At 42.2% G+C, this 24,179-nt stretch overlaps 2 protein-coding genes across 2 annotated transcripts; both read right to left on the reverse strand.

The window, feature by feature from the left end:
- Positions 1-14,830: 14,830 nt before the first annotated feature.
- On the reverse strand, positions 14,831-16,850 carry LOC110273581 (uncharacterized). Its single transcript, XM_021126768.1, has 2 exons — positions 16,628-16,850; positions 14,831-15,060 (listed from the first exon to the last, which is right to left on the reverse strand). Exons 1-2 carry the CDS (start codon positions 16,848-16,850, stop codon positions 14,831-14,833), a joined length of 453 nt encoding a protein of 150 aa, XP_020982427.1.
- Positions 16,851-22,666: 5,816 nt separating this feature from the next.
- Positions 22,667-23,556, reverse strand: LOC107458922 (40S ribosomal protein S17-4). The gene has a single exon (XM_016077136.3). The coding sequence runs from the start codon at positions 23,471-23,473 to the stop codon at positions 23,039-23,041; it is 435 nt and encodes a 144-aa protein (XP_015932622.1). The 5' UTR covers positions 23,474-23,556; the 3' UTR covers positions 22,667-23,038.
- Between the last annotated feature and the right edge of the window lie 623 nt (positions 23,557-24,179).

The raw sequence follows: 24,179 nt of genomic DNA on the forward strand, positions 1-24,179 counted from the left end.
CGAGATCGACCTACAATTTCAGGTAACCCTCGGAACATTGGCGCTGTTGTCGAGGAACCTGGAAGTCATCCCAACACCATGGCGGACGACCATGACAACAACCACGACTCAGGTTTGGAAGATAGAACGCCACACAAGAACATAGATTCTATACTCAAAGACACTCCCGAGCCTAACGGAGACAAAAATTCATCAAACCCAGGAGTGATAGAGGCGCTTCAAGATCGATTAAAGCAACTTGAGAGATCAGGTGAGAAAAAGAAGAAGATCAGGCGACGCCGAGAATTAGAAGATAAGCTCCTAAAACTCGAAGCCGATCTTAAAACCAAAGCTACTCGATCCACTCTAGAGGACAGCTCTCATAAGGAGCAAGATCCATTCACCAGGGAAATTATGAAGACCAAAATCCCAAAGGACTTCAAACTTCCGGATATGACCCTGTACAACAGCACCTCGGACCCCAACCATCATCTCAGCAATTTCAGAAGTAGAATGTACCTCAATGATGCCTCGGACGCGGTTCGCTGCAAAGCCTTTCCAACAACCCTTACCAAAACAGCCATTAGATGGTTCGAGAACCTACTTCCAAAATCCATATCAAGTTTCGACGACCTGGCAAAAAGTTCCTAGCCAGATTTTTCATACAAAAGGACAAAGCCAAACACGCACCCAGCCTACTAGGAATCAAGCAAGGAGATCGAGAGAGTCTTCGTAACTACATGGAAAGATTCAACAAAACATGCATGGACATACAAAGTCTACCAACAGAAGCTGCCATCATGGGCCTCATAAATGGCCTACGAGAAGGACCATTTAGCCAATCTATATCAAAGTAGTACTCAGCATCCCTAGACGAAGTACAAGAACGGGCGCAGAAGTACATCAACATAGAGGAGAATTCTCGACTCGGGGAAGCCTCGAGGTTCAGTTCTGCCTACCGAGACAAAGATAAAGAATCCAAGAAAAAGGAAGATTGGTCTGGGGAGAAAATCAAAAAATATCATAACTACACCCCTCTTAGGGTATCCTTGGTAGATATTTACAAAGAAGTCTGCCATACGAAAAAAATACCCCCAGCCCGGCCACTCAAAGGCAAAAGGGGAAGAGGAAATCGGAACGAATACTGTGAGTATCATCGAATCCAAGGACATTCCACCAACGAATGCTTTGACTTGAAAAACATCATAGAGAAATTAGTAAGGGAAGGAAAACTAGATCGGTTCTTGGCCAATCGGGACGAAGAACCAAGAAAAAGAAGAAGGGATGAAGATGTCGGATGGTCTGAACGATCACCCCGCACGCCGGAGAGACACGTCCACGTGATACATGACGGATTTGCTGGAGGAGGAATCTCCAAATCATCTCGCAAGTGACACCTCAAAGAAGTATACCATGTCGAAGGAAGAAATGAGGCACCAGACATCCCAGCAATCACGTTTACCAAAGAAGATGCATCCAGAATCATCCCAGGACACGACAACCCCATGGTCATCACAATCATATTGGCAAATGCCAACCTCCACCATACATTAATTGACCAAGGAAGCTTTGCCGACATCTTAATCAAAACTGCCTTCGACAAGCTCAGCTTAGAAGAAAAAAAGCTAAGAGCATACCCGAACAGCCTATTCAAACTTGGAGATACCCCAGTACAGCCATTGGGATACATATCGTTACATACAACCTTCAGAAAGGGGAACCAATCCAGAACACTCAAGATAAACTATATCGTGGTCGACGCAAGCTCAGCCTACAATGCCTTAATAGGTCGGACAACGTTAAATCAACTCGGCGCAATAGTTTCAACTCCACATCTATGTATGAAATTCCCAACTGCAGAAGGGATAGCTACAATAAAAGCAGATCAAAAGATGGCGCGTCGCTGTTATAACGAAAGTCTAAACCTCCGAGGCGAAGGAGGAGAGTTCCACACAATCAAACTCGGCAGAGTTCAGAGATGAGAAGAACTCCGCCCATGACCCGAAGGAGAAATAGAAAGAGTCCAGATCGGAGATACCTCGGATAAAAAAACTAATATTGGCACGATTCTGAAAGGAAATGCAAAGGAATCACTAATACGGTTCCTACGAGTTAATGTTGATCTCTTCGCATGGAAAGCTGCCGACATGCCAGGCATAGATCCCGAACTAATGAGCCATAAATTGGCAGTCTACCCGAGATCCCGGCTGGTACAACAAAGACGAAGAAAACTCGGGCTAGAACGGTCTCAGGCTGTAGAAGAACAAGTACAAGCACTACTAGAGGCAGGGTTCATAAGAGAAGTTAAATACCCACTATGGCTAGCAAACGTCGTCTTGGTGAGAAATTCAAATGGGAAGTGGCGAATGTGCACCGACTACACCGACCTCAACAAAGCCTGCCCAAAAGACCCTTATCCACTCGCAAGCATCGACGTTCTAGTAGATGCCTCATCGGGATATAAGTATCTCTCATTCATGGACGCATACTCAGGGTACAATCAGATCCCAATGTATCCACCGGATCAAGAAAAAACTTCGTTTCTCACACCAAAAGCAAATTATTGCTACATCGTAATGCCTTTCGGCCTTAAGAATGCGGGAGCCACTTATCAAAGGCTAATGAATAAAGTCTTCTCAGACCATATCAGAAAAATCATGGAGGTCTATGTGGATGACATGTTGATAAAGACACAAAGTGAAAGGACATTACTGACCGACTTGGTTCAAGTATTCGACACCATACGGAAGCACACATGCGACTCAACCCGGCTAAATGCACCTTTGCGGTGGAAGCAGGTAAATTCTTGGGCTTCATGCTCACACAAAGAGGAATCGAGGTAAATCCAGATAAATGCCAGGCCATACTCAACATGAAGAGTCCAACCTGCGTCAAAGAGGTACAACAACTCAATGGAAGATTGGCGGCCTTGTCCAGATTCCTAGCAGGGTCAGCAATAAAATCCCTCCCCTTCTACGCTACCTTAAGGAGGGGAAAGAACTTTGAGTGGACAACGGAATGCGAACAAGCCTTCCGAGACTTCAAAGAATTCTTGGGACAGCCACCTATCTTATCTCGCCCACAAGAGGGAGAACCACTCATACTGTACCTCGCAGTAGGAAGTGGGGCAATAGCCTCAGCACTAATTAAAGAAGACAAAAGGGGACAACAACCCGTCTACTTCATTAGTAAAGCACTACAGGGGTCAAAGCTGAACTACCAGAAAATAGAGAAGTTTGCCTACGCTCTGATACTCACATCTCGATGACTTCGCCCATACTTCCAAGAGCATACCATTAAAGTTCGGACTAACCAGCCCATAAAAGGGATATTGCAGAAAACAGATCTAGCAGGAAGAATCCTACAGTGGGCAATCGAGTTATCCGAGTTCGACCTCCAGTACGAGGCGCGGACAGCCATCAAATCACAATACCTAGCCGACCTCATCACAGAATTCACAGACACCCCGAAGATCCCCATAGAGTGGAGTATATACGTAGACGGTTCCTCAAATAAAGCCGGAAGCGGTGCAGGAGTGATAATTGAAAGCAACCAAGGAACCCAACTTGAGCTTTCCCTCAAATTTGGATTCCCGACCTTAAACAACCAGGCTAAATACGAAGCATTATTAGCTGGTTTGAAGTTGGCTAGGGAAGTTGGAGCTCAGAAACTCAACATCTACAGTGACTCACAAGTCATTACCTCACAAATAACAGGAAACTACCAAGCCAAAGATCCTACCAAGAAAAAAATATTTAGATAAAACCAAAGAACAGCTCGGACAACTCGGGGAATATAGGATCTTCCACATACCCCGCGAGAAAAATGCCCGAGCTGACGCACTCTCAAAGCTAGCCAGCACCAAACCAGGGGGCAACAATAGAAGCCTCATCCAGGAAATACTGCAGAACCCATCAATATTGGAAGAAAAAAAAATCCTAGCCATAACAGGTCGGGATCAAGGATGGATGACCCCCATAATTAACTACCTCAAAACAGAAGCTCTCCCTACAGATGAAAAGGAGGCAAAGAGGTTAAAAATGGAGGCACAATACTACACTATCATAAACAACACACTATACAAAAGAGGGATCTCAACACCTTTGTTAAAATGCGTACCGACCTCCAATACAAAGGAAGTCTTGGAGGAAGTGCACAACGGCATTTGTGGTAATCATCTCGGAGCGCAAGCTCTCACTAAAAATGTACTCCGGGCGGGATTCTATTGGCCAACTCTACAAAAGGAAGCTACAGAATTTGTAAAAACATGTCCACCATGTCAGAAGCATGCCAACTTTCACATCGCCCCGCCGGAAAAACTCATTAGCGTGACCTCACCCTGGCCATTTGCAAAATGGGGACTTGATCTTCTCGGACCCTTCCCACAGGGATCGGGACAAGTAAAATTCCTCATAGTAGGGGTAGACTATTTCACGAAATGGATCGAGGCAGAACCCCTAGCCAACGCCACTGCTCAAAGAAGCCGGAAATTCCTATATAGGAACATTGTTACAAGATTCGGGGTCCCATACTCCATTACCACAGACAATGGCACCCAATTCACAGATACAGGCTTCAGAAAATTAGTGGCCGACTTGAATATAAAACACCAGTTTACCTCCGTCGAACATCCCCAAGCCAATGGACAAGCCGAAGCGGCCAACAAAGTTATATTGGCTGGGTTGAAGCGGAGACTGCAAAAAGCAAAGGGGGCTTGGGCCGAGGAACTTCCACAAGTCCTATGGGCGTATCGGACAACCCCCCATTCTACTACGAACGAATCACCATTCCGACTAGCATACAGAGTGGAGGCAATGATTCCAATAGAGGTCGAGGAAGGATCTCCCCGAGTAGTCCACTACAATGAACAAACCAATTCTCAACTCCAAAGAGAAGAGCTCGACCTACTTCCAAAAATCCAAGAAAGAGCTCGGATCAGAGAAGAAGCACTAAAGCGGCGAATGGCTTCCAGGTATAATCAAAAGGTAGTGCCAAGAGATTTCACGGAGAATGATCTCATCTTAATCCGAAATGATATTGGAACAACTCGACTCAGAGAAGGAAAGCTGGCAGCTAACTGGAAAGGACCCTACCGAGTCACAGAAGTACTTGGGAAGGGCTACTACAGACTGTCCGAACTCGAGGGACGAGAACTCCCCAGATCATGGCACGCTTGTAACCTAAGAAGGTACTATAGCTAGGAAAGGTAAAAGATCTCAAGATGCACTCTTTTTCTTGAAAAGGTTTTTTAATGAGGCGTCAAGATTGAGACTTAAGGGTACGAAAAACTCCCGCTATATATATATATATATTTGCACTTCCTTTAAATAAAATACATTTTAGATACTCTACAAATTCCCAAGACGCATTAATCTGAAGCCTTCATCGTCCGATTATAAAGCAACAAATCGACAGAAAGTGAAGAACAGATTCACTGTATGATCTCGGTAGGAATGATCGACCGACAAAGGTGAAAACGTGATTCACCTAAAGATCGATCAAACCGGGACAGAAACCACCATATACAAATCGGCAAAGATGAACATAGAATAATACAAGAAGTTATCGAAAGTGATCCCAAAAAAGAACCTGACGAGGTCTTATGGATTGCTATATAATAACTTAAAAAAACTGGCCGATACTAAAAAAAATCGGACTAAGTCAACCCAAGTTATCAGCAAATCCCTGGAAAGAGGTCTGGCCAACCCTATTAAAGAGGAATTGCTATAACTTAAAAGAGATCGACCTAACGAAGTCGGTCTCCTACAAAGACAAGTTGTAAAAGTAATCCCTGAAAGAGACCTAACAAAGGTCCAAGAAAGAGGATTACAAAAACAACTTAGAAGAGATCGACCTAACGAAGTCGGTCTCCTACAAAGACAAGTTGTAGAAGTAATCCCTGAAAGAGACCTAACAAAGGTCCAAGAAAGAGGATTACAAAAACAACTTAGAAGAGATCGACCTAATGAAGTTGGTCTCCTACAAAGACAAGTTGTAGAAGTAATCCCTGAAAGAGACCTAACAAAGGTCCAAGAAAGAGGATTACAAAAACAACTTAGAAGAGATCGACCTAATGAAGTCGGTCTCCTACAAAGACAAGTTGTAGAAGTAATCCCTGAAAGAGACCTAAAAATGGTCCAAAAAAGAGGATTACAAAAACAACTTAGAAGAGATCAACCTAACGAAGTCGGTCTCCTACGAAGATAAGTTATAAAAGTAATCCCTTAAAGAGACCTGACAAAGGTCCGGGAAAGAGGATTACAAAAATAACTTAGAAGGGGACCAACATAAAGAAATCGGTTATGAGGCGCTAAAAATACAAACAAAAGCGAGGAAACCAAGAAACAAGTTGGGCCCCCTACAGTCACGGCCTCAAAAGGATCCAAGCTACAAACAATAAGTACGAAAGCAATCTAAAGAGGCCAAGCAGCAAGATTCCAACAGATACCATGTTAAAGCACAATAAAAGCATATTATGATAAAGTTTCAAGAGGCCACCAAAATCAACCTCAGAAAGCTACTTTTGTTTTTCAAAATAAAAGTTGCCAGGCAGACAACTAAAAAGCGTCAGCAGTTAAACAAAATAATAAACAAGTTCAAAAGCCCACAAATCGGGCTATTTACATAAATACTTAGAAAGAAGATCAGCTACGATCAGGAGCCTTCCTGGCAGCATCAGTACAGGGAGAAGGAGTGCGAGTTTGAATGGGCACAGCATCTACAGTTCCATCATCCCGGTTCAGAATCTGGCAATCCGGATCAGACATAACGGGAGGAACAGAGGAGGTCGACACTTTGACAGAAGGCACAGGGAGAGGATCAGCATCATCATCATCCTGGTCATCAGGGACAATCTTACCATCCCTCACGATGTTGTCCAGGCTGAAGAGAGTAAGGTCAGCCTCAGGAGCAATAATCCGAACCTGCTCCTTCAGGTTCTCGTAGGCAGCAGTTACACTACCAACAAGATGACCCTGGAGCTCGGCATAATCAACTCGGGCATTTTCCAACTCCTCCTTCAGACGCATCCCCTCCCGATAAGATGTGACATAACTATCCTTATGTCTCAGGGCTGTATCCTCAGCCAGCCTTACAGTGGCAGCCAAAGAAAGGGAACTCACCTTCTCATTTTTCAGATCTTTTTCCAACTTGGCCACCTTCACCTCGAGCTCCTCCTTCAAGCCATTTATCCGATCAAACTCCCGTTTGGCTTCCTCCATAAAGGCTTTGGTGGCATAGAGAGGAAGACTTTGGGCAGTTCGATACAGGGCCGCTCCCAAGTGTGCCAACTTAATACCACTTCGAGCCATGTAATCAAAATGCTGAAGAAGGGAGACGTCATCCATAAAAAGGGCGCCATAAGGACCGATTTATTGATCTATAAACTCGATCGGATCAAAGTCAGGAGCGTCAAGGTTGAAAGGCTCAGTTACTTTCTGCTTCTTACTAGGAGGAGTGCCAGAAGCAATGGCCGAAGTCTGTGAAGGATCGACCTGACGAAACCGAGGAGTAGGAATTGCTTTCCTCGGCCTAGGAGAAATCGGCACAGGAGGCTTTAAAGGGACCTGAGAAGATCCCTCCCCGGCCACCTTGGCCGAGATATTCAGAGCAGCAGCTGCCTTCTTCGCCTTTTTAAAGGCCTTCATGGGATCACTATTCCTTGACATCTCTGCAAATACAAAATCAGCCACAACAAAGAGTTACGAATCCAATAAGAGGAAGAAAAGGGAAACAAGTATAGAAACAAATCAGACAAGTACCCAAAACAGTCCGAACCAAGGACAGGTCATTCAAAAACCTTTTTGTATCAAGATGGGGTGGTTTCCCCCAGAGATCCTCAAGAACAACAACAAAGGCACGCTCAACATCATCAAGCATCTCCCAAGTATAGCGAGACACTCTTACATCCTTCTGCCACTCTACAGGGAAAGAAGGCTCATCATTTTCATCAAGAAAAAAGGGGCGGGCCCCCTCGACAGCACAAACCTTAAAGAAGTAATTCTTGAAGTCCTTAAAGGACTCGTCATACATAGCAAAAACTTTATGGCCCTAAGCGGACCTGAAGGAAACCCAGGAAGCTTTCTTTTTTGAAGAACCGCCAGGCTTGGCGGAAACAAACAAGTAAAGGAAAAGAGTTTGAGAGGGTGTTACATCTAATTCTCGGCAGAGAAGCTGAAAAATTTTAATAAAAGCCCAGGAATTTGGGTGAAGCTGGGATGGGGCAATGTTACACGACCACAACAGGTCGGTCTCGAAAGCAGTAAAAGGAAAAATAACGTTCAACTAACTGAAGAAGTATTCATAAGCATAAAAGAAGGGGCGCTCTCCCTCAATGGAAGTCGGAAAACAAACTCTCTCGTCAGAATCAGGAGCAACAAGCTCATAATCCTCCTCACGGGCATTGTTACCACAAATCCTATGGCGCTTCCTCAGCTCTATGCAAAACTCAGCATCCACAACAGAAACACACAACAAAACAAGGGAGTTCAGCCAATCGGACATCCCCTCGAGAACTCTAGAAGACATCTCTACAATGTTATTGTGAGAAGACATGAGGCCAACTAATCCTACAAGTAAGAAAAGAAGATGGGGTTACTACAAACATCTCGGACAAAGGGAGAAAACAATTCGGTCAATACTTCTCAGGCGATGAAAGAAAGAAAAGGAAAACCCCAAGACTCAAACCAAAGTCTTGGGGTATCCTTTGGAGGCAGTAACAAAGCAAGGTTTCCATTAAAAATCTACAGCTTGCATCCCACATTTCTCAAAAAAGAACTCAAAACAAAAAACACTTTTCACCAATGAAAAACACAAAAAATCATTACAAAGCCTACCAAGCAAAAAGCAATCCCAAACATCAAGCACGCCAAGCAGAAACCATTAAAGATGCAACCTTTTTTCAAGATCAGGCAATCTCCAAAAGTGAGGAATAGATGCAGATCGAGTATCAGACAGGAAACAACAAAAAGCAACAATAAAACACTAGAAAGCCTTGACAGAAAATCAAAGCTTCACCTAAAAACTGAAGACAAAGCTACGAAAGAAGCAAGAAAGCTAGTACCAACCTGGAAAGAGCAGCGAGCTTCAAAGAAAACTGAAGATGGAAGATGGAATCCGAGAACGCCTTCTCACAAAAGAAAGAACGCGAACAAGAGCAATGTTGCAGGAAGAAACGTGAAACTCCAGGCAAAAACAGAAGCTCCAGAAACACCAAATGACGTCACAACACAGAGAAAGCAGAAGCGTAAACAAAAAATAGAGAGCGGAGAAAGCGGAGAAAAGAAAGTTATGAAAAGGGCGAAAGGAGAGAAACTGTTTCTGGGCTTTCAAAATCGAAATAAAGAGCCAGAGGGAAACGGGGCAATTAATGCTAAAATTAAGGAAGGCATTAAACCCTCGCACGTTCCCAAAGCGCCAATATAAAAGCGCGGGCTTTTGAGGAAACGCTCTACATTCAAAAGCTGCTACAAAGGAATCGACAAAATGCTTGAGTTCGGCTTCACCAAAGAAGGATCGAAGTCAAGGACTCGACCTCAAAAAAAGGAAGACCGAGCTCAAGCAGGGGCACTATTCATACCCTGGGTCGAGTTGTCCAACCCAGGATGTTCTACAAACAAAGCGACCGACCTCTTCAGGTCAGGACAACCCGACCTCTTCCCAAAGAGCTCGGCCAAGTCAGAGAAAAGCTCAAACAAAAGGGCCCAAATAGAGGAACACGTCCCAAATCCAAGGGCAGCCCAAGCCCGTAGAGATGAAGGCGGTTCCCTTGAAAGATAAAGATGACCTCACTTAAAGATAAGATAAAGATAAGATAAGATAACTAACTTATCTTATCCACAGGAGGCCACATCTCACCATTATAAATACACTGGAGCACCCAGGTATAACGAATACTCTGATTCTACTCAATACCTGCTTAATAAGCTTGCTAACTTAAGCATCGGAGTCCCTTGCAGGTACCCCCCACCCTCCGGGGACGAAGGATCAGCACCATCACCCAGTCCAACAAGTCGGACACGACAGCTCCGATCCGCACAGAAGATCTCGGACGAGATCGACCTACAGTTTCAGGTAACCCTCGGAACAATTTGATTTTTGAAAAAGATTTTGAAAAGATAGGATTTTTAAAATTGAAAATTTGACTTGACTTATAAGAAATAGCTAAGTTTTAAAAATTTTTGACTAATTCAACTCAAATTTTTGAAATTTATGAGAAAATTAAGGAAAAGATATTTTTTTGATTTTTTTGATTTTTTACTGAGGAGAGAGAAAAACAACAAAAATGACTCACAACATGAAAATTATGAATCAAAACACATGATGCATGCAAGAACACTATGAATGTCAAGATGAACACCACGAACACTTTGAATGTCAAGATGAACATCAAGACTTATTTTTGAAAAATTTTCAAGAAAGAAAACATGCAAGACACGAAACTTGGAAATTTTTAATGCTTAGACACTATGAATGCAAAAATGCATATGGAAAACACCATACAAAACAAAACAATAAAATATGAAGATCAAACAAGAAGATTCATCAAGAACAACTTGAAGATCATGAAGAACACATGCATGAATTTTCGAAAATTTCAAGAAAAAGAGAAACATGCAATTGACACCAAACTTAAAACATGACACAAGACTCAAACAAGAAACACAAAATATTTTTGGTTTTTATGATTTTATTGATTTTTTGTATTTTATTTTATTTTTCGAAATTTTATAGGAAAAAGAAAATAAGAAATTCTAAATTCTTAATAAGAATTCCAGTAATCTTCCAATGTTAGCCTAAAATTCCGGTCCAAGAATTAGACATGGCTTAATAGCCAGCCAAGCCTTTTGTGAAAGCTTCTGTCCAAAACACTAGACATGGCCAATGGCCAGCCAAGCTTTAGCATATAAATCAGACATACAATAGCTGATACTTCATCCAACTTCATATACTGATAAGGGGAAGCCTCAATCCAATTGAGTTAGACATGACTTTTCAGCCAGCCAAGCTTCAACATGCTTCATGAAACACTAGAATTCATTCTTAAAAATTTAGAATAATTTTTCGAAAACAGAAGTAAAAATTTTTTTTGAAAGATTTTTGAAAATTTTTTGAAAATAAAACAAAAAGAAAATTACCTAATATGAGCAACAAGATGAACCGTCAATTGTCCAAACTCGAACAATCCCCGGCAACGGTGCCAAAATCTTGGTGCACGAAATTTTAATCATCAACAATGGCGCCAATAGACTTGGTGCTCTCAAACGTGAATCACACTTTGTCACAACTCCGCACAACTAACCAGCAAGTGCACTGGGTCGTCCAAGTAATAAACCTTACATGAGTAAGGGTCAATCTCACGGAGATTGTTGGTATGAAGCAAGCTATGGTCATCTTGGAAATCTCAGTTAGGCGGATAATAAATGGTTATGGAGTTTTCAAAAATAATAATAAATAAAGCATAAAATAAGATAGAGATACTTATGTAAATCATTGGTGGGAATTTCAGATAAGTGTATGGAGATACTTTGTCCCTGTTGAATCTCTGTAACATACTACTTTCTTACTTTCAATCCTTCATACTCCTTTCTATAGCAAGCTGTGTGTAGGGCATCACCGTTGTCAATGGATACTTCCCATCCTCTCAGTGAAAAAGGTCCAAATTCTCTTGTCACAGCACGGTTATTCATCTATCGGTTCTCGATCATGTCGGAATAGAATCTATTGATTCTTTTGCGTCTGTCACTACTCCCAACAATCGCGAGTTTGAAGCTCGTCACAGTCATTCAATCCCTGAATCCTACTCGGAATACCACAGACAAGGTTTAGACTTTCCGGATTCTCAAGAATGGCCGCCAATAATTTTAGCTTATACCACAAAGATTCTGATTAAGGAACCCAAGAGATATGTGCTCGGTCTAAGGTAGAACGGAAGTGGTTGTCAGTCACGCGTTCATAGGTGAGAATGATGATGAGTGTCACGGATCATCACATTCATCATGTTGAAGTGCAGCGAATATCTTAGAATAAGAATAAGCATGAATTGAATAGAAAATAGTAGTAATTGCATTAAAACTCGAGGTACAGCAGAGCTCCACACCCTTAATCTATGGTGTGTAGAAACTCCACCGTTGAAAATACATAAGTGATGGTCCAGGCATAGCCGAGAGGCCAGCCCCCATGAACGTGATCAATAGTCTCCTAAGATGAAGAATAGATTAAAACTGAGACCAAAGATGTTTAATACAATAGTAAAATGTCCTATTTATACTAGACTAGCTACTAGGGTTTACAGAAATAAGTAATTGATGCAGAAATCCACTTCCGGGGCCCACTTGGTGTGTGCTTGGGCTAATCTTGAGCTTTACACGTGCAGAGGCTTCTTTTGGAGTTAAACGCCAAGTTGTAACGTGTTTTTGGCGTTTAACTCTAGTTTGTGACGTGTTTCTGGCGTTTGACTCCAGAATGCAGCATGAAACTGGCGTTGAACGCCAATTTGCATCGTCTAATCTCGAATAAAGTATGGACTATTATATATTTCTGGAAAGCTCTGGATGTCTACTTTCCAACGCCGTTGTGAGCGCGACATTTAAATTTTTGTAGCTCCAGAAAATCCATTTCGAGTGCAGGGAGGTCAGATTCTAATAGCATCAGCAGTCCTTTGTCAGCCCTCTATCAGAGTTTTGCTCAGGTCTCTCAATTTCAGCCAGAAAATACCTAAAATTACAGAAAAATGCACAAACTCATAGTAAAGTCCAGAAATATGAATTTTTTATAAAAGCTAATGAAAACAACCCTAAAAGTAGCTAGATCCTACTAAAAACTACCTAAAAATAACTGCCTTGTACGAGAACTTGAAGGCTCAAGCTCGGGTGGTTGCTCCAGATGCCGATCTTACCTTGTTTAGTGTGGATAATGTTGTTAAAGATGGTAAGATCGTGCCAGCCCCTGATGACGATGAGATTCCTACTCCTGATCCTCCTGCCAAGGCTTCTGTTACTCCTTTTGTTGAGACGTCTCGACCTGAGGTAGACCCCAACGTGGAGATCTTGAATGGCCCAGATGGTGTTGTCGGAGCCGTCCCAAATTCGGTCATTCCACCGGCTCCTCAAGATGCGGCCACGGGGGTGAAGCTGGACCCTTTGTGACTTCTCTTTTTTACTGCTCCTTTGATTATGTGTTTGTATGGTCCGACTTGTGGACCTTTGAACTCTTTATATTTGTAATTTTTTGGGTGACTTTCTGATACTTACAGTTGCTGCCTAGCAACTTTTAGTTTTTAATCAAAACACCTTCAATCTTGGGTTGCTGTTAGGTAACCTTTGAGTTTTTAATGCTTTAACTTTTTGAAACTTTGTTTTGACTGTTCTGGTAGTGTGTTGGCTGGCTTCTGAGAAATGTTTTTATCCTTTGGTTGTTGTTTCACCCCCTTTCTGGTCGCCTTCTTGGGGTAATGCTCTTTTGTGGGTTTTCTGCCTTTTTAGCCTAGCCACTTGTTATAGTCAGGTATTGGTCTTTTCTGGCCAACGTCCTTCTTGACGACTTTGACGTAGTGTTCTTTCTCGAACGTCTACCTTTTGCGTGTTGGTTTGTACTTTTTCTAGTTGCGTTGAAAAATTTTCTGAGTTACTTTATTCTCCTTTTGGCGATTTCGTCCTTGTTGTTTGGTGTTCGGTGTTGTAGACCTTTAGTCGGTTTGCAATAACATTCTAGGTAGTGTTCTTATTCAGAACCTTTTCTTTCTAGTTTATTTAGACGACTTTTGAGCCTTGTTTGAGCTTGTGACTGCTTTTGCTTTTTAAGCAGCGTCCTTTTCGGACTCATACCCTTTAGCTTAGAAAGATTGACACTAGGTTTTTCAACCTTTTTCGACCTTCGCATGGTTGGGAAGGCGTTGTTCCCTTTTTAGTGATCCGTTAGCTGGTCCGACTTCTCTGTCGCGCCTTTTCAAGTTATTTTTTGCCATCCTACTTTTTATCCAACCTCATCAGGTCACTTTATACAAGTTGCTTTTATAACTTCTCGCATTAATTTGGACTTCATCACCTCACTTTGCTGACCTATCCTGATCGAGTGATGATTTTTGCATTTTTTTAGCATAAATTAATGCGCTTTGGTAGGAAACCCTTTAGAGAATCTCTATTTTTATTAGAATAAAATGCAATGAATCAAAAAATATAAATGAGAGTATATACATGTATGGGGTTACCCAGCAAGTCGGGCCACCTCCAGGTCTTGGTCTGGTGCCTCATTAAAAACCCCTTTAGGGGAAAAAGAGCATACCTTGGCTCAAGACCTTTCTATAGATATAGTACTTTCTTAGGTTACAAGCGTGCCATAACCTTCGGAGCTCCCACCCTTGGAGGTCGATCACCCTATAGCAACCTTTTCCTAGTACTTCAGTAATCCGGTAAGGTCCTTTCCAGTTGACTACTAGCTTTCCTTCTCCTGACTGACCTGCTCCGATGTCATTCTGGATTAGGATGAGGTCGTTGGTAGTGAAGCTTCGTCAGATTACCTTCCAGTTGTACCTTGAGGCCATTCGACGCTTCAGGGCTTTCTCTTTGATCCGAATTCTTTCTTGGACTTCTGGAAGCAGGTTGAGTTCTTTCTTTTGTGCTCGGGAGTTGGTGTCCTCGTTGTAAAAGATCACCCTAGGGGATCTTTCATCTTTTTCTATGGGAATCATTGCCTTCATTCCTTAAGCGAGTCGGAAGGGTGATTTTCCCGTGGTGGAGTGTGGTGTTGTCCGGTATGCCCAGAGGACTTGGGGGAGCTCTTCAGTGCAGGCTCCTTTTGTGTCCTACAATCAGTGTTTTAACCTGGCCAGTGTGACCTTGTTGGCAGCCTCTGCTTATCTATTGCCTTGTGGGTGTTCCACTGAAGTGAACTGGTGCTTGATTTTCAAATCTGCTACCAAGTTCCTAAAGCCTATGTCGGTGAACTGAGTCCCATTGTCTGTGGTGATGGAGTGGAGAACCCCAAACCTTGTGACGATATTTCTGTACAAGAACATCCGACTTCTCTGGGTGGTGGCGGCGGCCAATGGCTCTGCCTCGATCCACTTTGTGAAGTAATCTATTCCTACAATGAAGAATTTGACTTGCCCTGATTCTTGCAAGAATGGTTCGAGGAGGTCGAGCCCCCACTTTGCGAACGGCCAGGGTGAGGCAACGCAAATGAGCTCTTCAGGCGGGGTGACGTGGAAGTTGGTGTGCTTCTACTCAGCTGCTTCCTTCTATAGAGTTGGCCAGTAGAAGCTGTCTCGGAGTATCTATTTGGACAGTGCCCGTGCTCCGAGGTGGTTGCCGCACATTCCGCTGTGGACTTCTTCTATGACTTCCTTTGTGGCAGAAGGTGGGACGCATTTTAGGAGGGGCGTTGAAACTCCTCTCATGTACAGGACGTCGTGTACCAGAATTTAATATTGTGCCTCCCGTATAAACCTTTTTGCGTCCTTCTTTTCTGTGGGAAGTGTTTCGGACTTGAGGTAGTTGATTATAGGGGTCATCCACCCTTGGTCCTGGTCTGATATGCTTAAGACCTTCTCTTCCCTTAAGGTCGATGGGTGTTGTAGGGTTTCTTGGATAAGGCTTCTATTGTTGCCATCTGGTTTGGTGCTGGCTAGTTTTGAAAGTGCGTCGGCTCGAGCGTTTTGCTCCCGAGGTATATGTTGGATCTCATATTCTCTTAAGTTCCCGAGCTGTTCTTTGGTTTTGTCCAGATACTTTTTCATAGTGAGATTCTTTGCATGGTAGCTTCCTCCTATCTGCGAGGTGATTACTTGTGAGTCGCTGAAGATGGTAAGCTTTTGTGTTCTGACCTCCCTAGCTAGCTTCAAGCCAGCCAGTAGGGCCTCATAGTCTGGTTGGTTATTTGAGGCAGGGAACTCGAATCTTAAGGAAAGTTTGAATTGGGTCCCTTGGTCAGTTTCTAGGATCACACCTGCTCCACTTCCAGCTTTGTTCGATGAGCCATCGATGTAGAGGTTCCATTCTCTGGGGTCCCTGGGGTGTTTGTGTACTCTGCGATGAAGTCGGCCAAGTACTAGGATTTGATGGCTGTGCGAGCTTCGTACTTGAGGTCGAATTCTTCCAACCAAGTCTGTTTTCTACAAGATGCCTTTTCATGGGTTGATTGGTCCGTACCTTGATGGTGTGGGCTTGAAAATATGGTCAAAGTTTCCAGGAGGTGAGTATGAGGGCATAAGTGAATTTTTCTATTTTTTGGTAGTTCAGTTCAGTCCCTTGTAAAGCCTTGCTGATGAAGTAGATGAGTTGTTGTCCATTGTCATCTTCTCTTACTAGTGCTGAAGCTATCGCCCGATTTTCCACGGCGAGGTATAGTAGCAGCTCTTCTCCTTGTTGAGGTTGGGTCAGGATGGGTGGTTGCCCTAGGAATGTTTTGAAGTCTTGGAAGGCTTTTTCGCACTCTGGGGTCCATTCGAACTTCTTTCCTTTCCTTAGTATTGCATAAAAAGGGAGAGATCTTAGTGTCGATCCGGCTAGAAACCTGGACAGGGCCGCTAGTCTTCCGTTTAACTGTTGTACATCTTTCACACAGGTCGGGCTTTTCATGTTGAGTATGGCTTGGCATTTGTCTGGATTTACTTCAATGCCCCTCTAGGTAAGCATGAACCCTAGGAATCTACCAGCTTCTACCGCAAAGGTACATTTTGTGGGATTTAGCCTCATCTCGTGCTTTCCTATGGTACCGAATACTTCGGCGAGGTCGGGCAGCAGAGTTTCCTCTTTTTGGGTTTTGACTAGCATGTCGCCCACATAGACTTCCATCAGCTTCTCGATGTGGTCGGCAAATATTTTGTTCATTAACCTCTGATATGTAGCCCCCGCGTTCTTTAGTCCGAACGGCATTACTACGTAACAGTAGTTTGATTTCGGGGTTATGAACGAGATTTTCTCTTGGTCGGGTTGATGCATTGAGATCTGGTTGTGCCCTGAGTACGCGTCCATGAAGGAAAGGTACTTGTATCCTGACGACGCGTCGACCAGGGTGTCGATGTTCGAGAGGGTTTTGAAAGGCTCGTTGGAATTGATCCGCTACGGGATTTACATTATACGCAACAGAAGCACCTGAAGTACTAAACATAATAGGTATTAGTTTGGTAATGGTTGGAGCAGCAAACTCGGATTCGGCAAGAATCTCATTTTTTGGTAGTACGAAGGGGGAATTTGCCCAAAAATTGGATAGGGGTCAAGACCAAGCTCTCTTCAGATTGCCTATGGAGGTGATCGGCGACCTCACGATCGCTTACCAGTTCCGGTCTCTTTGACCCGGTCTGGTTTCCCTCGTATTATCCAATCCAATTTGTTATCCGTCGTCAGATGTATTAGAAGGATGATGAGGCAGATATGCTAGTCAAGATTTTGTTGTCCATCTTTAATTTATCTAATAGGTGTCTTTTGGGCAGGCTTTATTGAGGTCGGTGTAGTCTACACACATCCGCCACTTTTCATTTAGCTTTCTTACCAATACAATGTTGGGCAGCCACAATGGGTACTTAACCTCCCTTATGAACCCAGCCTCTAGTAAGGCTTGCACCTGTTCCTCCATGACTTGTGATCTCTCCGGACCGAGCTTTCTACACTTTTGTTGTATTGGTCGAGATTCGAGATACACTGCCAGTTTATGGCACATTAAGCCGGGATCTATGCTAGGCATATCCACGGCCTTCCATGCAAAGAGGTCAGAATTCTTCTTTAAGAGCTTTATTAGCAGCTCCTTTAGGTCTTCTTTTAGGTTTGCACCTATACTTTTTGTTTTATCTTGGGTGTCTCCGATTTGCACCTCTTCAGTCTTGCCTTCTGGCTAAGGGTGGAGTTCTTCACGAACCCGGGCTCCTCCGAGTTCGATGGTATTGGCTTCTTTTCCTTTGGGATCGCCCTTTAGGTTCAGGCTTTCATTATAGCATCGTCACGCAAGTTTCTGGTCTCTTTTAATTGTAGCTATTCATTCTTCAGTTGGAAATTTCATGCACAAGTGGGGTGTGGAGACTACTACAGTGAACAGGTTCAGGGTTGTCTGGCCTATAAGGGCGTTGTATGTGGAGTTTACGTCGACCACAATGTAGTCTATGCTTAGCCTCCGACCGAACTCCCTTTTCGAAGGTGGGGTGTAGTGGAATGTACCCAAAGGGCTAGATAGGAGCGTCTCCTAGTCCAAATAGGCTGTTGGGATATGCTCTTAGCTCTTTTTCTTTTAGTCCGAGCTTGTTGAAGGCAGATTTGAATAGGATGTTCGCCGAGCTCCCCTGGTCGACCAGTGTTCGGTGGAGGTTGGCGTTGGCTAGTATGATGAAAATGACCATAGGATCGTCATGCCCGGGGATGATGCTTGCTGCGTCTTCCTTGGTGAAAGAGATGATGGGGAAGTCGGGCGACCTACTCCCTTCTCCGACGTGGTATATTTCTTTGAGGCATCTTTTGCGGGATGACTTTGAGATCCCTCCTTCTGCGAATCCTCCATTGATCATATGAACGTGCCTTTCCGGGGTGTGAGGGGGTTGTTCGGCTCATCCTCCCTCTTCGTCCCTCCTTCTCTTCCTATGCTCGTCCAATTTGCTATCTAGGAATCGATCCAGCCTTCCTTCTTGGGCCAACTTCTCGATTACATTCTTCAAGTCGTAGCATTTGTTAGTGAGATATTCATAGATCTTGTGGTATTCACAGTATTCATTACGACTTCCTCCCCTTTTGTGCTTGATTGGTCAGGAGGTGGGATCTTTTTCGTGTTGCATATTTTCTGGTAGACATCCACTAAAGATACCCAAAGAGGGGTATAGTTATGGTATTTTCTGAGCTTTTCTGCGGGTTGGTCCTCCCTTTTCCTTGGATCTTTGTCTTTGTCCCGGGAGGGATAGAAGAATCCAGTCTTAGAGGCTTCCCCTAGTCGGGAGTTTCCCTCCATGTTGATGTATTTCTCAGCCCGTTCTTGTACTTCGTTCAGGGAAGTGGGGTGTTTTTTTGGATATGGATTGGCTGAAGGGCCCTTCTTGCAGGCTATTGATAAGTCCCATGATAGTTGCTTCTGTAAGGAGATTTTGTATGTCGAGGTATGCTTTGTTGAATCTTTCCATGTAGTTTTGGAAACTCTCCCGATCTCCTTGTTTGATCCTTAGTAGGCTTGGGGCGTGGTCATGTCGGGGGCTTTGAAGTCTTTTGGGACATTAGCCTTCATGATTTATTTCGTGAATCGGTCTTGCTCTCTGTGAAGACTTGCTTCACGATTGGATCGAGTAGTCCTAGTTTTGAGGTCAGCTTTGACTTTTTGGAGTTTTTCTTCTAGCTCTCTGCGCCGTCTTGTTTCTTTTCGCAGGTCTCGCTCGACTTCCCGTTGTCTTTCAGCCTTTTGTTCGAGCTGTTTGAGACGATCCAGTTGCTCACGGATGGCATCTAGGATTTTCGTGTTTTGAGGCTGTTTGTCCTTCTTAGAGTGGTTCGCTTCTTTTGGTGATGGTGGTGTGACATCCGCGTTTTTTGTTGGTGTTCCGTCTTCCAAGCCAGAGGTGTGGTCATTGTTAGGAGGGTCATTTGCCATGATGGTGGGATGACTTCCAGGGTCCCTAGCAACGGCACCAATGTTCCGAGGGTTACCTGAAACGTTGAGATCGATCTCAGACAAGATCTTCTGGCATAATTGAACCTGTCGTGCCTGACTTGTTGGAGCTTGAGGTGCTGCTGGTCCTCAATCACCGAGGGGTGGTGCTACCTGCAAGAGACTCCGATGCTTAAGTTAGTACGGCCTTTAGGCAGGTTTTTAGTAGAAATTGGAGTTTAAGTTATACATGGGTGTTCCAGTGTATTTCTAGTGGTGTTTGATGATCTTCCTTTGAGATAAGTTTGTTATCTTATCTTATCTTTTATGGGTGAGATCATATCCTTGGCCAACCGCCTTTCTAGTGGGCAGTGGTTCTTCACTTTGGGCTTCCTTAGGCCTCTGGGGAGATCGGCTGAGCTCTTTAATCAAAGAGGTCGACAGCGGGCCAACATTTCAGGAGGTCGGCCTTTTTGTCTTCAGTCGTCCTGATCCTTCAACTCGGACCAGTGTATGAACAAAAATGTCCAAGGCTTGGAGCATCAATGGTTAGGAGGGTCAAAACTGATCTAAAGTCTCAAAAGAGTGGTTTTTCCTAACCATATGCTTGTGGTGTGAAAGTGTCAAGTAACCCTTGAGACTGAACACTTAAAGTCATGACCCATTGCTGTTACAGAGTATGCCTAAGTGCTTGTGGTATTTATGTATCAAGTCAAACTTAAAAATAAAATACTTAGAGTCATGGCTAGTGTTCATACCCTAGGTCGAGCTATGGGACCCAGGCTGACTGAAGACACGAGCGACCAACCTTTTCAGGTTGGATCGCCGCCAACCTCTTCCTAAAAGAGTTCAGCCAAATTGCCATAGAGGCCCAAGCAGGCCCAAACAAAGGAACGAAGCCCACTCTAAAGGCGGCTAAACCCTAAAAGATAAGGTGGTTCCCCTAAAAGATAATATAAGATAACTAACTTATCTTAAAGGATACCCCGCACTACTATAAATACACTAGAGCACCCAGGTATAACTCATACTCTGATTCTACACAAAATCCTGCCTAAAGCATGTACTAACTTAAGCATCGGATCTCTTACAGGTACCACCACCCTCCGCTGACGAAGGATCAATAGCACCGCCAAGTCTAACAAAGGATCAGCAGCACCGCCAAGTCCAACAAGTCGGACACGACGGCTCTGGCCACAACAGCAGATCTCATCCGAGATCGATCTTCAATTTTAGGTAACCCTCGGAACATTGGAATTGTTGTCGGGGAATCTGGAAGTCATTCCATCATCATAGCGGATAACCTCGCCAACAATCACAACTCTTACATAGAAAATAGAACGCCGCTTAAAAACACGGATACCACATCCAAGGATGCACCTCAACCCAAGGGAGACAAGTAGTCTCCAAACATAGAAATTTTAGAGGCCCTCCAAGAACAGCAGGCTCGTCTCAAACAGCTCGAAAAATAGGCTATGTATCACCAGGAAGCCGAGAGAGACCTTGGTCAAGACCATTGTTTCATCTCCCTTTAAGATCTTCTTATTAGAATGTAAGCTCTTCATGAACTTAACATAGGGAGGCATTTGCTCTAAAACCTCAGCAAAAGGAATATTGATTTGCAACTTTCTAAAAACTTTCAAGAACTGTGAGAATTGTTCATCCTTAGTCTCTTTTTGGAGCTTCTGAACATGTACCTTGATACCCTCAGTCTTTTCTAATTTTTCTGACCCTTAGTAACTTGTTTTTATATTTTATATATTTTTTGTCGGTTATTTCAATTAATCTATAGTTGAACCAGTTGAATAAATAAATCAATGAACCAATTCTTAAAGCCTCTTAATTACCTTTCCAATTTTCATAACTTTGATTGCAATTGTAACCAGTTTAACAGGATATATTTATATGGCAAATATGCAAATATGCTGCTAATCTAAAATATAATCAAACAGAATTATTAATTTAGTAGTCTTCTTAATACAATAGTCTTATAAGTAATTAAATAAAAATATCCTAAATAAATTTTACACGCAAGTCTAACTAAACAATAATCGGTTGAAGTCCCCGAAGCATTGGTTGTTGGGCTGCCGCACCACGCTCGAACCTAGCTGGGGTGATTCATGATTGAATAGTCACATATTGTAAATGTGTGTGAGCGAGTGAGTGTGACCGAAAAAAAAAAACCATGCCGGTAGCCCAGCCAATTTATTGAACTTATAAACAATAAACAATTCCTCACCAAAAAAAAAGAAAACCAATAAACAATTATTTGCAGAAGTAAAGGATTAGCCCTCCGCATAATTATTTTTAAAGACAATAAAATCTCAACAAAAAAAATATTCTTTTGGTTCTTAATCTTTCCTTCTGTTAATATTTTTTATTTGTATTAACAAAATAAATTTACATAACATGTTAAACTATTAACTTATCAATTAAAAATCAATTAGGATTAATAATTTTTTTTGTTAGAAATCTCCTTGTCTTTTAAAAATAATTATCAAGACCGTTTAATTTTTATTATTTTTTTAAATATATTAACTAAATTTTATGTGTAAAACTAAAAAATATTAGTAACTTTTAAATTACTTTTACCAATAAAAATTAAATAAAATATATATTAATAATTAACGTATCATATAAATATATTTTGAAAAGAGCTCATTAACAAAAAAACCATCCAATCTCACAAAATTAAATATTTAAAACCAAAAAAATATTATTTTTGTTTGAAAACCTGGTGGTCATTCAAAAACGGAGCCGGAGTGGGTATATATTTGCTATACTAATAACATCTTTAAAAACACTCATAGCAAACGCAAAAGATTGGGTTTCGATTACCAAAATTTGCTATAACGTGAAATCACATTGATGCACAGATTAGCTTTTGTGCTCTAAACAATTGCTAATTATATAAGGTGCAAGTTATCTCGATCTCGTTTGATTGACAAAACATGATTACTTTTTCTTGGAAATCGTGTTCAGATTTTTAACGCAAATGCGGAGTATTCGTTCGAACCGTGCAGCTACTTGACCAGCTGTATATCAATTATGAACGAATTAAACACTAAACCACGATTAATGGTATAACTCAACCTATTATGATTCCACTAAGTTTCCAGCAAAACGTCACAAAGAATAACCAGTTTGAACAAAATTATTATACTTTAAGTTTGGCATCACAACATCCACCGATTATAAGTTTCAAGCATAACACACCCCACAGAATTCGTGAAGCATGCACAAATTTAAGTAACAAAACCTAATCGGCATATATTTCAGTTTCATCACAATTTCACCAATATATTGCCTCTAATTATAAGTTCATAACAAATATTAACTAAAATCAAGCCACACAAATTTATCCTCAAAAACCTAATTCGCAGAAATTCTTCATTTCCACTAAACCAGTATTAAGTTCAAACATATAAGATAACATTACTTTTCCCCCAAATTAAAAACCCTAATATCGATAATACAATTCCAAAACATAGAAAAATTGTCTGTTTTCTCAGTACCTCCTCTGAGCACCACCGAATCCAGCGCCAGGGCGACCAAAGGGGATCTGCTGAACAGGAACGGGATCGACCTGAGTGATTCCAGGGATGTCGGACATACCTAGAGACTGAAGCATGTCAATGGTTTCCTTGTCGACCTCGATGTGTTGAGTGTCAATAGCGGACACATCAGGAACGAAGTCCATGCGACGCTCCCTCTCCTCTTCTTGAAGCTTGAGGGAGATGCCTCTGACGGGTCCCTTCTGGATCCGCTTCATGAGGTGAGTGGAGAAGCCTGCGATCTTGTTGCGGAGCCTCTTGGAAGGGATGAGGGCAACTTCTTCTAGAACCTTCTTGTTGGTGTGGAAGTCAAGAGTCATGCGAGAGTAGTACCTCTCGATCACTTGCCGTGAAGATTTCTTCACTGTCTTGGTTCTCACGCGCCCCATTCTCTCTCTGTTTTTTCTTTCTTCTTCTTCTTCTTTTTCTTCTTCTCAACACGAGAGAGGAGAGTCGGGGGAGGCAGGGTATCATATGGGGAATTAGGGTTTTGCTAAGTTTGATCGTGATGGGCCGGGTTTAGTCCAACCCGGCTCAAATTACATTAGTTGAGCAAAATGGACCATTAATAATCTACATGGTTTAAGGAACAAAATAATCGTGACAAAAAACTACATAGTTTGGATACAAAAACAAAATCTACATGGTTTGTGTCACCAAAAAGAACAAAAAAAAACATTCCTACCAAATAATAATAATAATAACAATAATAATAATAATACAAAAAAAAATCTATACTATATATATATATGAGAATATTCTATACTCCTATATACATATGAAGTACGGACACTTCGCTGAGTTATTGTGTACGCGTGTTAAACACATTTTGGACACGACATTAACTGACACTTATTCAACACACATGTCTGCTGTGTCCAACAGTATCTTAATAAAAAACAAAAAAAATTTTCCGGATATGCCTAAATACACCTAAATACTATTACGTGTCTTTGTGTCCAGTCTTACTCTTAACATATATTCTTAAAATAAATTTAGATTTAATATATATCATTATTTATTAAAACAAAAAAAATTTAAATACTTGATATAATTAAAATAAGACAAAAAATAATTAAAAATTTTTATTTATAT

Source organism: Arachis duranensis, chromosome 7, assembly GCF_000817695.3.
Source record: "Arachis duranensis cultivar V14167 chromosome 7, aradu.V14167.gnm2.J7QH, whole genome shotgun sequence".
Taxonomy (NCBI): Eukaryota; Viridiplantae; Streptophyta; class Magnoliopsida; order Fabales; family Fabaceae; genus Arachis; species Arachis duranensis.

Coding starts and splice junctions, on each gene's coding strand:
- LOC110273581 (XM_021126768.1), bottom strand. CDS start 16,850: ATGCCGTTCGGACTAAAGAACGCGGGGGCTACATATCAGAGGTTAATG. Junction 15,061..16,627: donor TACCTTTGCGGTAGAAGCTG/GTAGATTCCTAG, acceptor TCTTCATTGTAG/GAATAGATTACTTCACAAAG.
- LOC107458922 (XM_016077136.3), bottom strand. CDS start 23,473: ATGGGGCGCGTGAGAACCAAGACAGTGAAGAAATCTTCACGGCAAGTG.